This window comes from Biomphalaria glabrata, chromosome 5 (genome assembly GCF_947242115.1).
Source record: "Biomphalaria glabrata chromosome 5, xgBioGlab47.1, whole genome shotgun sequence".
Taxonomy (NCBI): Eukaryota; Metazoa; Mollusca; class Gastropoda; family Planorbidae; genus Biomphalaria; species Biomphalaria glabrata.
In genome coordinates this window covers 33,580,087-33,597,394 of record NC_074715.1, presented here as the reverse complement: position 1 = coordinate 33,597,394, position 17,308 = coordinate 33,580,087, and the positions used below count along the sequence as shown (strand labels likewise).

General features: G+C 36.7%; 1 protein-coding gene across 3 annotated transcripts in view; it reads right to left on the bottom strand.

Moving 5' to 3' along the window:
- LOC106060387 (orexin receptor type 2-like) overlaps nucleotides 1-17,308 on the bottom strand; it is a 150,099-nt gene that overhangs the window by 65,646 nt on the left and 67,145 nt on the right. For all 3 annotated transcript variants that reach the window (XM_056030452.1, XM_056030453.1, XM_056030451.1), the window contains one exon: nucleotides 15,648-15,935. In XM_056030452.1, the coding sequence (XP_055886427.1) occupies nucleotides 15,648-15,935 (288 nt within the window). The remainder of the gene's footprint in view (nucleotides 1-15,647; nucleotides 15,936-17,308) is intronic.

The window sequence follows — 17,308 nt, the reverse complement described above, 5'->3', positions numbered from 1 at the left end:
ACAGACAAAGGGACAGATGAACGTGAGAGATATATAGGCCTATGCACTGGCCAGATATTACCTGTGGCCCTTTATCTGCACACTGCCGCTATAGTCACTGATATACTGTATTAGAAACATTTAAACAAAATAATAATGTTATAAGTAAAGTGAATACGTGAATGTAAACATATTAAAATACGAATGGAGCTATTAAAATAGCTAATCGACCTAAATCCATTTTTTTAATAAAAACATTTCCTTGTATATATATTTAGACTTAGATCTAGAGTCTAGATACCATCATGTCAGGGGGAGGTATGGCGAGAATGAATGTTAGTTTGATATTTTGGTATGATTGTTATATCCCCTTGTTATGAATGCAAAGTGTTGCACGTGTTATGAACTGAATGATGAAGTCTTCGTTGTATGTACGAGAGAGTGTGTTAAGTCAGTAGGGTCTTCGGTCCAGGAAGGTTGGTCGTTTACTTCCTGGACTGGTATTTATGCATTTATATATTTATAAGTTGATGGACTGGTGTTTTGTGTATTACTATTTCATAAGAGTGATTGTGTGCTTTATTAAGTATTAAAGTATTATCGATATTCATGAATATAATGAGTTAGAGTTGATGTATATTAAGTGTTAAGTGTTCGTATTTGAGTTAAGCAAGTATTGATGAATTATAATTGAGTAACCAAGAAAGTACCAAGCAAGTATTATTTAATATTCAAGGAACCCGCTAGTGAGCCACAGGAACCAAGTTAAGAAACACAACAAGACAAGAGACAAGCAAATATAATTTGAACCCTGACACATCATAATAGATATAGATCTATCTAAATCTAGACCTACATCTACCGTCAATCATGATCTCTAATACTTATACTTTATAGGCCTACTTACTTAAATCTATATATAGGTTACTATAAGAAATGGATGATTTACTCACGCTAAGAAAATTTGTTTTCATAGATCTAATTACTAAAAATATATTTCAATTAAAATTGTATTGGCATGTCTAGACCTAGAATGTAAGAACTATGTATGTCATTGTAGCCTAGTTTATGATGAAACACTTTGAACTCGTGTTGACCTACACCCAACAAATGTGAAATAAAGACTCGTAAGGATATAGGTCTACAATAGGTTAGGCCTAGATTTAAATTAGATTCATTGGCTCAAATTAGGTCAAATACATCAACCTTCACTAAACATTCTTGATAAATCAGTTTAATGGTGAATAGAACGGCACAATACGCTTATTAATAATAAATATTTTAGGTTAGCATATTTAAGAGAGAGAGAGAGAGAGAGAGAGCAAGATGAAACTGAGAAAGAGAGGAAACTATGACTATTAAGAAGGAATCACTTGAATAGATATTGTCTATTTCACGTAGAGCTAAGCCCATGTGTGCAGCTGGCTAAACAGCTTCCAATAGCTGTGATTATGCTTAAGAAATGATAATGAAAGTAAATCGTGTGAAACATTAAATTATATACTGCATAGTTCCATTTCTAGAGGAATAGCAGATATATTTATATCTATACAAGTGTAACAGCCATAACGAGTAACGAGTCTCTCCCTGACTATTTCTCTTACAATAGTTCCTTTGTTTTTTTAAAGGCACACAAAAATAAATTGAGACCCTAAAGTCTAGACATCAGTAGATCACGTGACGAAAGAATAAAAAAAAAGTATTTTCCCTCCATTCCTTCCATCTAGCCAATATTCCAAGAGTTCTCTCCCCAATCATTCATAGAGCTGGATTGTTTCCCTTTGGTGTAGTCTAATGCTGGCCACGCAGGTGCTGCATAAATCATCCAATCAGACCTGACACACGCCACTCGCTGGCCATTAAGCCTTTGATTGAAGATTCTAATGGAGGTCCATGCTCGAGTCAGAATGCCAAAGTCTTTTCTTTTAACAATAACCTTTCAGACTGTTTGAAGGGGCATGCGGCATGTAGCATTCATATTAATGTATTGTGGTGTAAGACGTAGCCATTCATTCCCGTCATACAATAACACATAATAATATACTCTGCTGAATGATGGGTCCACAACGTTCTAGAGAAGAATACAATGAACTTATGTCAAACTGAAAACAAGAGACGCTTGGACCATGAGGTCTTTATCATCTACAAGAAGATAGGGAAAGAAAATAATGAACATAATGTTAGTTGCTAGTTTAAGCGTATGTATCATGGTTACAGGTCATGCAAATCTGCCAAGTTTATAGTCTACACTATTTTTCAAGGTTAAAGTTCAAAAGCATCTTCAATGTTATAGTTCAAAAACTTATTCAAGGTCATAGCTCAAACGCATATTAAAGGTTTTAGTTCAAAAGTATATTCAAATTTATAGTTCAGAAGCATATTCAAGGTTATAGTTCACACGTATATGTCAGTTTTATATTTAAAACGCATATGTGAAGGTTATAGTTTTAAATTATGGGTCAACAACCCTGACCGATGTTTTATGGTGTATATGTTTACGAAAAATCATTGAAAGTTTCTTTGTGTGTTATCTATCTTCGTGAGGTATCTATCTACCTATCTGTCTTCGTGAGGTATCTATCTACCTATCTATCTTCGTGAGGTATCTCTCTACCTATCTATCTTCGTGAGGTATCTATCTACCTATCTGTCTTCGTGAGGTATCTATCTACCTATCTATCTTCGTGAGGTATCTCTCTACCTATCTATCTTCGTGAGGTATCTATCTACCTATCTATCTTCGTGAGGTATCTATCTATATATCTGTCTGTCTTTCAATTATTTGTGTTCCTATTTTGTGGACACACATGCCATCTCACACAGAAAGTTTCATTTTAAAAAGTTTTCACCTAAACTTTACATAACCATTAGGCTCGCTTCCCCCCCCCCCCCACCCTCCCATTCCCACGCATTCCAAAAGAAAAAAAAAGAACAAAAACACCACTTGAAAATGGAACTTAAGATTTTGTTCCGTTATTCCATTTTATTTCAACGCTTTAAGAAGCCAAAATCTGATTATTTCTTCGGATTATTTATTTTTCAATGCGAACTAATGGGCCTGACCTAATTTTTGGAAGAAGAAAACAAAATCATGTGATTACTTCTGCACCAAGGAATGTTCTGTAATGTTGATGTCTCAACCACCTCTCTCTCCTTTTGTTTTGTGTGTTCAAAACCTCGTCTCTAATTGCTTATCTCATGGAGCTGATGAAGAAAGTCTGGACAGAGCTGTTTCTAATTAGATTTTTACAAATGTACTTCGTGAATAAGATTTTTATTTGGCAGAGCCTCAAACTTGAAAGGCTTGGCTCTGTTCTTTAAAGCTTCACTCTTTGGCTTCGTTCTCTAATGCAGCAGAAAACCAGCGTTCATCTGATTTATAAAGCACAGCAGGTTGAATATTTTCCTTTGAGTGTATCGGATTTATTTGAATTGGATATGTATTTTTTTTTTTTGCTTCTTTTGAGTTCGCGTTTATTTTTATTTGTTATGAACCATCGGAGATATTTTATTTTATTTATTTTTAGTTTGTTTTAGTTTAGTGCTTAAGTTTCTAAAAAATATCTTAGATTGCAAAGGTTTAAATGATCCTATCTACTATCTTGAGATAAAATTGTAATGTTTTTTGGGAAGATCCAAGATGTTAACTCAACTGAAAAAAGTCACCGATAGAGAGAGAGAAAGCCGCCTACTTTTGAACAAGTTTTATCGAAGTACGTCCAGACATACACTCTTCGTCTGTCCTAGTCAATGACTTGAGACTTTTCATTTAGTGCTAGTTAACTAAGAAACGGGTCAAGATTTGTCAAAGTCTTACTTTTAATTTTAACATTCTAGCACAGTACACAAAAGTAATCAGCTTGAAGAAACTGTATATAACGTATGCTTGGTTTTAGCTGGGACTATAAGAGAAATCTAACAAGCTAAGATATTGTCAGACAGCTACATCATAAGAGATTTTTTGATTTTACACTACTCACAGTGAGCAGTACGATCTTCTGGTCCTCTCTCTCTCTCTCTTAAGAGAACACATTTACTTGATGATTTTAGTAACACCATAAAAGCAACAAGAGCAGTATAACTGAAGATCAGAATCAGACACGAGTCTAAAATTCACTTTTGAGATTTGGAGATAAAAAAAAGTTTTTTTTTCTGCAGGTAGTTGAAGTCCCGACAGGCGGCGCTGCTATCAGAAACTCGTTATCCGTTTAGAAGTAAAAAGAGCGGAAAATTGGAAGTAGGGAAAAAGAGTTAGCAGACGTCAGGTGATGTACTAGCCAGACTGTACACTTGGTTTAAACCTAGATGATCTAGCCAGACTCTACACTTGGTTTAAACCTAGATGATCTAGCCAGACTGTACACTTGGTTTAAACCTAGATAATCTAGCCAGACTCTACACTTGGTTTAAACCTAGATGATCTAGCCAGACTCTACACTTGGTTTAAACCTAGATGATCTAGCCAGACTCTATACTTGGTTTAAACCTAGATGATCTAGCCAGACTCTACACTTGGTTTAAACATAGATGATCTAGCCAGACTCTACACTTGGTTTAAACCTAGATGATCTAGCCAGACTCTTTTTTACTTTTTACTTTTCTTATCCCTTAGTCTGTTGGACTGTTGGGGCACCAGGCAAGATTTGTCGACCGTCTTTCTCCATTCCTCCCTTTTTTTTGTCTTGTTTAGAACCTCTCTCAATGGCAGGCCTGTCCATTCTTTAATGTTGTCCTCACATCGCTTTTTCTGTCTGCCTCTTCTTCTTTCACTGGCACTGTTCCCTGAAGGAAGGTCTTTGCGAGCCTCGTAGATCTTGTAATGTGGCCCAATGAGGGATGATGAGGGAACAAAACCAGAATTATTGGCCCGAATAGCACAGTCCACAGCAGCCCTTTCAAAACTTAAAATAATATGGAAAGATAAGGGCTTAGCCCTCGGCACCAAAATCAGACTGATGCGCTCTCTGGTCATGGCCACATTTTTATATGCTTGCGAGTCGTGGACGTTGAATGCAGAGCTTGAGAGGAGGATCCAGGCAATGGAATTGAGATGCTACAGAAGGATCCTAGGCATCACATTCAAAGACCGCATCACAAACCAAGAAATCAGAGACAGGGTTACTGTAGCGATCGGAGCCCATGACGACCTGCTAACTATTGTGAAAAGACGAAAGCTTAAAACCTTTGGCCACATTACAAGATCTACAGGGCAAAGCCAGACTGTACACTTGGTTTAAACCTAGATGATCTAGCCAGACTCTACAATTGGTTTAAACCTAGATGATCTAGCCAGACTGTACACTTGGTTTAAACCTAGATGATCTAGCCAGACTCTACACTTGGTTTAAACCTAGATGATCTAGCCAGACTCTACACTTGGTTTAAACCTAGATGATCTAGCCAGACTCTACACTTGGTTTAAACCTAGATGATCTAGTTAGACTCTATACTTGGTTTAAACCTAGATGATCTAGCCAGACTCTATACTTGGTTTAAACCTAGATGATCTAGCCAGACTCTACACTTGGTTTAAACCTAGATGATCTAGCCAGACTCTATACTTGGTTTAAACCTAGATGATCTAGCCAGACTCTATACTTGGTTTAAACCTAGAAGATCTAGCCAGACTCTACACTTGGTTTAAACCTAGATGATCTAGCCAGACTCTACACTTGGTTTAAACCTAGATGATCTACCTTTCACGTTGTTTTCTTTGTGTTGTTATTAAAATGTTATGACAAATAATTTCTTTTTTTTTTTGGCTTCTTGAATGTTCACAATTCTATTTTTAAAACAGCAAGCATTTACTATTTCATTGGTCCCATGGATTCAAGCGATAGATCGATAGCCAAAAACAATTATCAATGTTTTTCTTGTTGTTTTTGTTCATTCACATACAGTTTAATACTAGATTACTGAAGTGAGAAAACCTGATTAGAATACGAAGTCTTAACGCAGCATCCTAATTGTGTGACTATGTTTGACCGTGTGTCACATTGCATGTGTGTGACTGTTTAGCCTACAAGTGACTTTGTTTAGCTATTTGTGTGTAAGTGTGAGACTGTGTCCCAGTGACCATTGGTAAGTGTGTATGTAAGTCTGTGCGCCAGTCTTATAAGGTTTCTGTTTAGCCAGTCTAAAGCTATTGAGTTCAACGTTTTATTATGTTAGATCCTTGTATGAAATGTTGGGCTATGTCTAATGAGCGCTGCCTAGAACATTTTGTTTTCACTTGAGAGCCAAAATTGTGTGCCTTGTTTCCATCATTTTCTTTTAAAGTTTCTTTCCCTCTTATGTTTCTTCCCTGCTCTCCTTCTCTCTCTCTCTCTCTCTCTCGTCTCCTGTTTCAAAAAAGTACCTGTTGTTACAAGCAATATGTCAGCTAGGAAAGTCAATGTCATTCTTCTTTGGACGTGTGACCAGGTACAGAGTTTGAAGACAGATTCTTTTTTAATGTTTGGCATCAGTTTTGTCAGCAATAAATATCTTCTTCAGAGAAGGCATTCTTCTTGTCTGTTCTTTTCGCTGTTAACAAAATATTTATTGAGGTCCTGGAAGTTTTTGTATTCGTTCAAAAACGTTCTTTTCTTAACTACTCGCTATTTTCAAATTTTAAAATGTCTTTTCAATCACATTTTTTTAGTTCTATCAGTTGACAGTTTTGTCCAATTTCTCATCGAAGGCACTTTTGAAATATTTGTGTACGTCCCAGTAGCCTTCTGTCTATTTTAGATACATAGTTGATCGTTTAGACAAATTCTTTCGGTATCATTCACCTCCCCTTTAATACACACACACACACTCACGTAGACCTCCAGACAGACAGACATACATGAAGACAGACAGAGGCACAGAGACACAATAGAATATTTTTGGTTTCTAAATTTCAGAGCCTTGGAAGCAAAAGCAATTTATCGCACCAGCGCAACTTTTGGTGTTGGCCTTTGATTGGCTGAGACTCGACTGAGTGCTGCAGACGTACATTGATCCTGTCTAGAGATTGGGGAGTGAATCTGTCGGCTCGTCTGTTTCTTGCTATGTTTGTGTATGCGTATTTACTTGATGCGATTCTGCTGTATTAGCCAACAAAGTTGTGTTTCAGAAGTGACGTAATCCTTAAAGTGACTCGAGGGAGGGAGAACGAGAGGAAGATGAGCGACCCTAGAAATAGTGCATTTAGTCTGAAATAAAAAAAAGAGTATTACTTAATCAGTATCTGTATTTCTACCAGTACAACTTTCGGTATAGTAATGTGTGTATTTGTCTTAACTGCCCACAGGTTGTGACGTTGCAGGTCAGTGTTCAGGCCTTTTATAACAAATGGTCTCAGACTCAGAGACTCAGGGTAAGTTTGTACAGCTAAAAAAATCGGTGTCTAGATTCTGAAAAAATAAGGTAGATATTTCTAGAACTTTTCTAGAAGTATATCAAGTTTGAAGAACTAAGTAAGGGCGGTTAATTCAGTAGTCACTTATGTCAATAGTATACACTCTAGTGTACTGGAAGAAAGGTCTACGCTTGACTTTATAGTGTGTTCAAACTAATTCAGATGTAAGTCTTTATTTCGTTCCTTAGCTCCGGTGATTATTTTTTCGAAACTGTTTTGCAGTTAAGTGAGAAACACATAAAGTCGGACATCGTGACATTGACGTGACATTGTCGTGACATTGTCGCTTAATACCCTCATTATATACTGATCAATATTACTATGTACTAACAATTTGCTTTACTACAGTTTGTCAATGGAGAAAAGTTTTAAATACATATGTACCTTTTAATTATACATACAAGTGATACAAAAGATGTGCAACAAAGAAGTGGATGGATAAAAATGAGGATAAATGTGAATTCACAACTTGGTTGTCTATGTATATATAAATCAACATGCAATATTTGAAGGAAATACAAATGTCGTATTAGTGACTAAATCATAAAGAGGATTATCTAAGCTTTCATCAATGTGTTCCTGTCTGTGTCTATTTGCCTGGGCTTTGATCAAGTTTCAAGAGAAGACTGAACTGCACCTAACCATTGCTAGTCTGGGGTATTGTTCTCTCCCTCAGTTCTGTTAACATTCCCTTGGGTTGCATGGGTACCAGATCTATCAAGCCAGTCTGGAGTTACACAACCTTGGAGTTGTCAGGGGAAGATCATTAGGTCACTTTTTGGTATAATTGCCCCAGTTCTGTCCCCCTTCTCTGTCTGCTCATTTGGAAACGAGTTTGATCAGACGAAATTGAATGGAAATCCTGAAGTCGTAAATCGTCATGGCCAACATGAAGGCCACATTGAAGACTGCTGGCCACCTCTTTTATTTTTTAAAGCTGAACATCTCAGAACGTAAAGCATTCCGTTGACGTTGGCCAGAGATGTGAGACAGGGGAGGACATCAATCTACAATTGGTGGAAAGTCTTGGGCCAGAGATGTGAGACAGCCGAGGACATCAATCTACAATTGGTGGAAAGTCTTGGGCCAGAGATGTGAGACAGCCGAGGACATCAATCTACAATTGGTGGAAAGTCTTGGGCCAGAGATGTGAGACAGCCGAGGACATCAATCTACAATTGGTGGAAAGTCTTGGGCCAGAGATGTGAGACAGCCGAGGACATCAATCTACAATTGGTGGAAAGTCTTGTTTGAACTGATGCCAAGATACCATTTGACTTACGCTTTCAAAACAATTAGAAGCAAACATTGAAGTGAATTGAAGTATCGATGAAAGTTCAGTCTCTAGTAGCACTTCAAGATGTTTAGGTTCATAATACGACATCTTAGTGATCTGGTAGATGGGATAGACTTTGGCAGTGTAAAGTAGCAAGTTTACTATTCATCCAATAGTTTCATTTCGTACAAAAAGTTCAACGTGTTATGAATATTTCTTCTTGTTCTAATTCCACGGACACTTGTTTAAATTAGGGAATTGAAATGTTTGGAAGACGCTTTCAATGTTCATTGGACATTTGGACACAAGGAAACACTATGAAGTGGTAATAGTGCTAAAAAAATTTCTTATTATAATAGAAATCGGATCGTAGATAAATAACATTTTAATCCATCCAATCCAAGTTTCTGTAGAAAAAAGAAAGCTCTTCAGCTCTCAATGATAGATAAGGTAGAGTAAATGCTATCAATGTACATCAAACAAATGACAGAATAATGTGACGGAATTGATTTGTAAATGAACATTTTGTCATTGTTGGCGGGAAGTGGGGAGAGGAGGGACAGACGAATGTAGGAAAACTAGGGTCACTGCTGTTGTGTAATAAAACTAGGGTCACGGCTGTTGTGTAATAAAACTAGGGTCACGGCTGTTGTGTAATAAAACTAGGGTCACGACTGTTGTGTAATAAAACTAGGGTCACGGCTGTTGTGTAATAAAACTAGGGTTACGGCTGTTGTGTAATAAAACTAGTGTCACGGCTGTTGTGTAATAAAACTAGGGTCACGGCTGTTGTGTAATAAAACTAGGGTCCTGTTCATGGGTGTTGTTTACTAAACGTCTGACCCTACTTTAAATTCAAAACAAAAGTTATGTTAGATTGGTTGGACCACTCTTTTGTACTTCATAGTTCTACAGTTTTCATAGCATGAGCTACTCTATCAGTGATACTACAAATGTGGACACATGTCTTCACTGAGAAGTTAAGTCTGATGAGAATATTAGATGTCGGTCAAGTTTAGAATTTCATTAAATTTAAATTAACTTGTGACTGTAACAGAAACCATTCTTTCTATTTGTCTAGTAAAATTAAATTAGGAATTAAATCAAATGAGAAAAATATAAAAAATTAATCAAATAGAAAAAACAACAACAACAGGAAGTGATGGTCACGATTCTTTAACGTTCAAGGCCTGACACTAGTCCAACAAACAAATGTGAGTTGTGCAAGGCTTGGTAAGAAGAATGAAGTGTTGAATACCCTTTAGCTATAATTATAATAAGGATATACATAGTGAGAACTAATAATGAACATAGTCCCGCTAAATAGCAAGAGCTTTAATTGTTTGTTTTTCTATGTAGATACGAGAAATTGTGTAGTCATGTGACAGTAGGAGTGAATTGTGGAGTCATGTGAAAGTATGACTGAAATCAGGGGCGTAACTAGGGATTTGGGGGCTCGGGGGGATTGACCTCTTTGGGGGTCCCTTGCATTTTGACATTCGACATATGACATGAGATAATGTACGCAAAAATATATAAGCCCCAAATCAAATTGGTTCAGTATATCAGTAAACGTAACAAAAAGTAATCATCAAGACTTTTAATGAATAATACCTTTGTTTATTAGTTAAATAATGCACAAGTGACAAATCCAAATTGATATCGCTTCACGTCCTGCAATCTGTCCAGCAAAGACATTTATAACATCAACTACATCGATACTTTCTAGTATTTGTGACTTCACTGACATTAAAGCCATGATAAGCCTTTCTTGCGTCATTGTGCTCCTGAGATAGTTTTTGATGAGCTTGAGCTTTGAGAATGATCTCTCACATGACGTAATGGAAGTGGCCTGAGTTAGCGGTATTCGGAGGAGGTTGCAAAGTTTGAGCACACGTAATTTCCATATGAAGCCTGCTTCCTCAATATGTCTATTGGTGATTGTATTACTGTTTGTTGATGAAAAGTGCTCGTGCATCAATGACATCATTGAAAAAGCGATTTTCCATTTATTTCATCACACAAACAGGAAAAGTAGCACAGTTTGTCACAAGCGTGTCTTCATCTAACAGGTGTCTTGGTTCAAGAAGAAACCCAAAGGTATCCATTTTCTTTCCAGCCTTTGGTATCTGCCCTTCATCTCCGTATGAAATTTGTCCAGCACATCTGTCGCAACACGTTTAAATTGCAGTTCTATTGACAGTCCTAAATTAGAACTCAACTTCCCATCAAGTCTTTTCTTTCTTCTGGTTGTTTTGATTACAGGGAATCCATAGTATTCACTACCTTCTTTTGCGTTTTCGATGGATTGGTTTTTTGTCAGTTTCTCATCATTTTGCATAAAGCATAAAAGGGTACTAATTTCTTTAGCAGCTTCCCGTATATGCACTCCAGACTTTTGTAGTTTCTTCCGAACTATATTAATTGGGCGCAGGAGCTTTGACCAGAATTCAAGAGAGGCAAAAAATTCTTAATTTTCCACTGCATGAAGAAGATTCTGTTCTAATATTATATGGTATTACGTCATTGTTGGTTGTTTATTTTTTGTGCGAAAGCAAAAGGATTCAGAGCATACAAAAGTGGGATAGATCCATATCTCGTTATGCTCGAGTATAGAAATACTCCGATAAGTGGACTGCCGTATTCACCATCACAACTGCTGACGAGTAGAAGACTCGGGGAATCATTCCAACTGATCCCAAACTATTGAAACCATCGGTAGCTGAAAATGCAGAGACATTACTCAACGAACGACAGATGAAAAGCAAAGTGAAATACGATGCAAAAGCAAGACTACCTAAAGATTATTCTGTCGTCTAGGTCAAACTTGGCAGAAAGCAGTTGTCATAAAAAAAAACATTCAGCACCCAGATCTTACATCATAAAGACAAACGATGGAAAGACATACAGAAGAAATCAACGCTTTTTGAATAAGAGTTTCGATGAATACATCTCTGGGTACTATGATACCGATGAAGACAATGAACTGCAAACTATTGGAACAAACAAAACAGACAGTTATAGACCAACGTCTAGAGAACTTGTTGTGCCAGTCAAGACAACCAGAAGTGGACGAATTGTTAAAGTTCCTAGTAGACAAGGCCGGCCTTAGGCCACTGCAGCCTATGCGGTCGCAATGGGCGCCGCGCTTTCATAGGCCGGCGATAATTCCAAGTGTACATTATTAAATTAAACAATTATAACGTATATAAAATAACAGGGTTTTGGCGATCTCCTGATTTTCCAGGGCCTCCAGGAAATCTCAAAAAAGGCAAAATATACGATAAAGTCCTGAACTTTTTTTGAATTTATTCAAATCTCCTGAAGAATAGACGAAATTGACATTTTGGGGTGCCAATAAATAAAAAGTGACATTGCGAGCTTTCATTTGATAAAAAATTATTGCAAAGACGAAAGTAGGCTTATTTTCTAATTAAAAAAAACAACATTTTGACATTATGCTTGTCCCTACCCAGACTAGGTCCCGCGCGATCCGTTTCGCATAAGGTCCCGCAAAAGCTAGGGCCGACCCTGCTAGTAGATATCACTCTTAAGAACTTCAAAAGGAAGGATGTGTTAATATTATATGATATTACGTCATTATTTTTATTTATGTTTTGTGCTAAAGCAAAAGGATTAGATGTAAATAAAAAGAGAGTTGGATTGAGGAAAGATGAATAAAGGGGTAATAACTCGAGCGTGAAGTTTAATTCTGAAATTATAGACGCCAAACACGAATAATGGACAATTTTAGCATTATTAAGAATAACTTTTAGATCTTTTATATTCGATTTTGTAAATTTTGCTTCAAGGTTAATTAGTGTAGCCATATAATACTCGCCATTTAGATCTATTATTAGTAAAGGTAACAAGACACCTGGAATTCGCTGTATATCATGCAGTTTTATTTGTGGCAACAACGTTTAAAATGTCAGGTTTACTTTTTAAAAAAATTTGATCTCTTTGGGAAAAAGTATTTTTAAAATGTCAACAAAGTCAACGTACTGATAGACCTAGATCTAGGTTTAGTCTTTGTGATAAATTTAATCCATAAATGTTGAAAAAAAAAGACACCCGTTGACACTATTTGTCAATCAAATATATTAATTTATGTATTTACAAATAAATTTCGGACACCCATTTGGGCCCCCCCCCCCAGGTGGGGACCCGGGGGGATTTTAAAATTCTCCCTCCCCCCATCCCCCCACCCCATAGTTACGCCACTGAGTGAAATTGTGGATACATGTGACAGTATAAGTGAAATTGTGAAGTTATGTGACAACATGAGTAGATATAAAACAGACATGGTTATAACTGCAAAAGTACTACGTCACAACACCATTCTTGGTGTCAGGGGTTCTTTTCTATGCTTGGCTTGGCTTGTCTCCTTATGCTCGTTATTGGTTTACTTGATTACTCAATTACACTTAATTAATACTTTCTTAGTAAATCAAATAAGAACAAATACTACTAGATACACTTAAACTCCAACTATAGATATCCATTACGATTCCAGAAATACGAATAATACTTTTATATTCAATAAGCACATAATGAAATCAACTCTCAAATATTATTAATCAACAATCACCAGTCCATCAACTTTCATGAAATATACATCTACAAACACCAGTCCAGGAAGCGAAGTCCAACCTTCCTGGGCCGGGAACAGGTTCTCTCGCCACTTCAACGAAGACTAAACAATTCAGTTCATACAAGGGAATATGACTATCATACCAAAATATCAAAGTAACATATCCATTCTCGCCATACTCCCCCTGACACTTAGCTTCCACTTTTGTTATTGTGTCAACAGTATGTAAGTTACTAATATATGTTCAATGTCTTGTACCACCCCCTGACACTTAGCTTCATCTTTGGTTATTGTGTCAACAGTTTGTAAGTTACTAATATATGTTCAATGTCTTGTACCTCCCCCTGACACTTAGCTTCATCTTTGGTTATTGTGCCAACAGTTTGTAAGTTACTAATATATGTTCAATGTCTTGTACCTCCCCCTGACACTTAGCTTCATCTTTGGTTATTGTGCCAACAGTTTGTAAGTTACTAATATATGTTCAATGTCTTGTACCTCCCCCTGACACTTAGCTTCATCTTTGGTTATTGTGCCAACAGTTTGTAAGTTACTAATATATGTTCAATGTCTTGTACCACCCCCTGACACTTAGCTTCATCTTTGGTTATTGTGCCAACAGTTTGTAAGTTACTAATATATGTTCAATGTCTTGTACCTCCCCCTGACACTTAGCTTCATCTTTGGTTATTGTGCCAACAGTTTGTAAGTTACTAATATATGTTCAATGTCTTGTACCTCCCCCTGACACTTAGCTTCATCTTTTGTTATTGTGCCAACAGTTTGTAAGTTACTAATATATGTTCAATGTCTTGTACCACCCCCTGACACTTAGCTTCATCTTTTGTTATTGTGCCAACAGTTTGTAAGTTACTAATATATGTTCAATGTCTTGTACCACCCCCTGACACTTAGCTTCATCTTTGGTTATTGTGCCAACAGTTTGTAAGTTACTAATATATGTTCAATGTCTTGTACCTCCCCCTGACACTTAGCTTCATCTTTGGTTATTGTGCCAACAGTTTGTAAGTTACTAATATATGTTCAATGTCTTGTACCTCCCCCTGACACTTAGCTTCATCTTTGGTTATTGTGCCAACAGTTTGTAAGTTACTAATATATGTTCAATGTCTTGTACCTCCCCCTGACACTTAGCTTCATCTTTGGTTATTGTGTCAACAGTTTGTAAGTTACTAATATATGTTCAATGTCTTGTACCACCCCCTGACACTTAGCTTCATCTTTGGTTATTGTGCCAACAGTTTGTAAGTTACTAATATATGTTCAATGTCTTGTACCACCCCCTGACACTTAGCTTCATCTTTTGTTATTGTGCCAACAGTTTGTAAGTTACTAATATATGTTCAATGTCTTGTACCACCCCCTGACACTTAGCTTCATCTTTGGTTATTGTGCCAACAGTTTGTAAGTTACTAATATATGTTCAATGTCTTGTACCTCCCCCTGACACTTAGCTTCATCTTTGGTTATTGTGCCAACAGTTTGTAAGTTACTAATATATGTTCAATGTCTTGTACCTCCCCCTGACACTTAGCTTCATCTTTGGTTATTGTGTCAACAGTTTGTAAGTTACTAATATATGTTCAATGTCTTGTACCACCCCCTGACACTTAGCTTCATCTTTGGTTATTGTGCCAACAGTTTGTAAGTTACTAATATATGTTCAATGTCTTGTACCTCCCCCTGACACTTAGCTTCATCTTTGGTTATTGTGTCAACAGTTTGTAAGTTACTAATATATGTTCAATGTCTTGTACCTCCCCCTGACACTTAGCTTCATCTTTGGTTATTGTGTCAACAGTTTGTAAGTTACTAATATATGTTCAATGTCTTGTACCACCCCCTCAGTTCTATTTCAATTTGCTTATTTATTGGTTGAAAAGATAAAAAAACAGAACTTTTTTAAAACAACAAATTGTCAACAAAACAAAGAATATTAAAAAAAAAAAAAGGGGGGGGATGGTAGTTTTGCGAGAGATCCTAGGAGACAGTAGAAGGTTGAAAGGGAAGTAAGAATCTTGTCAACAGGATACTTATGACGACCCCTTGGCTCAATCCGGAAGTAAAAGAAGGAGTGGGAATTGATGAAATTCATAGCAGTGTCAAGATTCTGAGACGTTGGGACCAATCAAAAGTTGTTTTTTATTTCGTAAACAAAGTGTTGACAAGAACAGACAATCTACTGCACATGGACCTGATGAAGTGCACGACATGGATATGGCAGGAGTAACATATTATGGAAGGATGAAATGACTGCTATTAGGAGAAAGTCACATGGTAGGACAGAAAAACGTGGAGGAAGATGGAGACGTGAAGTGTGGAGGACTTTCAACCAGCTCGCTACATGACGTGCTCTCCAATCAACTCTGTACGTTGACACAAAAACTCACCTGCAAGTAGGACACCATCTTGCACATAGTATTCCCAAGGAACCATGTCTCCAGAATGGTCTGAGCGAAACTAGGCGGCAAGCAAAAGACGATGGTTAAAAAATCCGCTACAGCCAAGTTAGTCAGGAAGAAGTTTGTGATAGTCCTGAGGTACTTGTTTCTCCACACGGCGTAGCCTACAAGAAAGTTTCCTACCACCCCGGTGATGAAGACCAGAGCGTAAATGACTGTGATGACCCATTCTAAATTGGTCAGCTCTATAAAGGCGTAGATTTCTCGAAGCAAGTGCTGAAATATGAAACACGCTCACATGATGAAATCAGCAGCAAAAAAGTGGTATTACATAATAGTGTATATTGCATAATATTGTATATTGCATACTAGTGTATATTACATAATATTGTATATTGCATAATATTGTATGTTGCATAATAGTGTATGTTGCATAATATTGTATATTGCATAATAGTGCATATTGCATAATATTGTATGTTGCATATTATTGTATATTGTATACTCCTTCTTCCCTAGTGCTATTAGAGCATGGAATGGGTTGCCTGAGCTAGCCAGGAAAACCAGTGACTTGGCAGAATTTAGGTCATTGGTTAATATGCATGACTAAATGCATGACGCGTAGGACGTAATCATCTTCTTTTTTGAAGTAACGTCTGTATTATATAAGATAAGATTGTATATTATTGAATATTGCATAATATTGTATTCAATAACATGCTGTAAATAAACATATCAAATAAATTAATTTTTACTACTTGAATTTGCTCCTGTATTAGAATACATACACATGACACAGGACACGTCGTTGTTTCATAGAGGAATCAAAGAGGTATTTCCATTATCGGTACATCTTGGTAAATCGCCCATGCAGAACTGGCCATTAGCAATGCAATCAAGCGAGTTATAGAATTTCTGAATATTCCCCCCTCTCTACCTATGACCTCTAACAAGTACTGTAACATTTTTACAAAGCTTATATCAGCTCACGCTGTCTGTTTGTGTGGTAAATAGTTTGAACATATTTTTCTCCCGTTTCCCATTCTCATATCAAGGTAAAACTTTGCAAAATTATTCATTGTACCTGACAAGACACGAATCAATAAAAAAAAAGTAAACAATTATTTAATTAATTATTGGCGATTAATTATTTTGTCTGATATCGAAATAAGGGGAATAATTACTACGGAATGAGAGATGTGGATGTACATATGGATTTAATCCATTTTCTCCAATTTCTGCCCATTCTCGGATGAAGTTGAGAGTTTGCATAATCATTCATAGTGGATGACAATATACAATCAATCCGAAAATTAACCGAATACTTAATCAATTAATACTAATTAATTAACTTTGTTTTATATGACAGAAAGGGTGCTAAACCCTGTAGCGGTTAGATAAGCTTTGTTTAAAAGAGTAATATTTTTTCTTTTGCTTATTTGTCACTAGAAGATCCGCCCGTGATTTCTGCTATCAGCCAGAGTACTCCCACTCGTTCATACAAATATACTAAGTACCCAGTGATTGACTAAGTGCCCATACCCAGTGACTGACTAAGTACCCCTACCCAGTGATTGACTAAGTACCCCTACCCAGTGATTTACTAAGTGCCCCTACCCAGTGATTAACTAAGTGCTCCTATCCAGTGA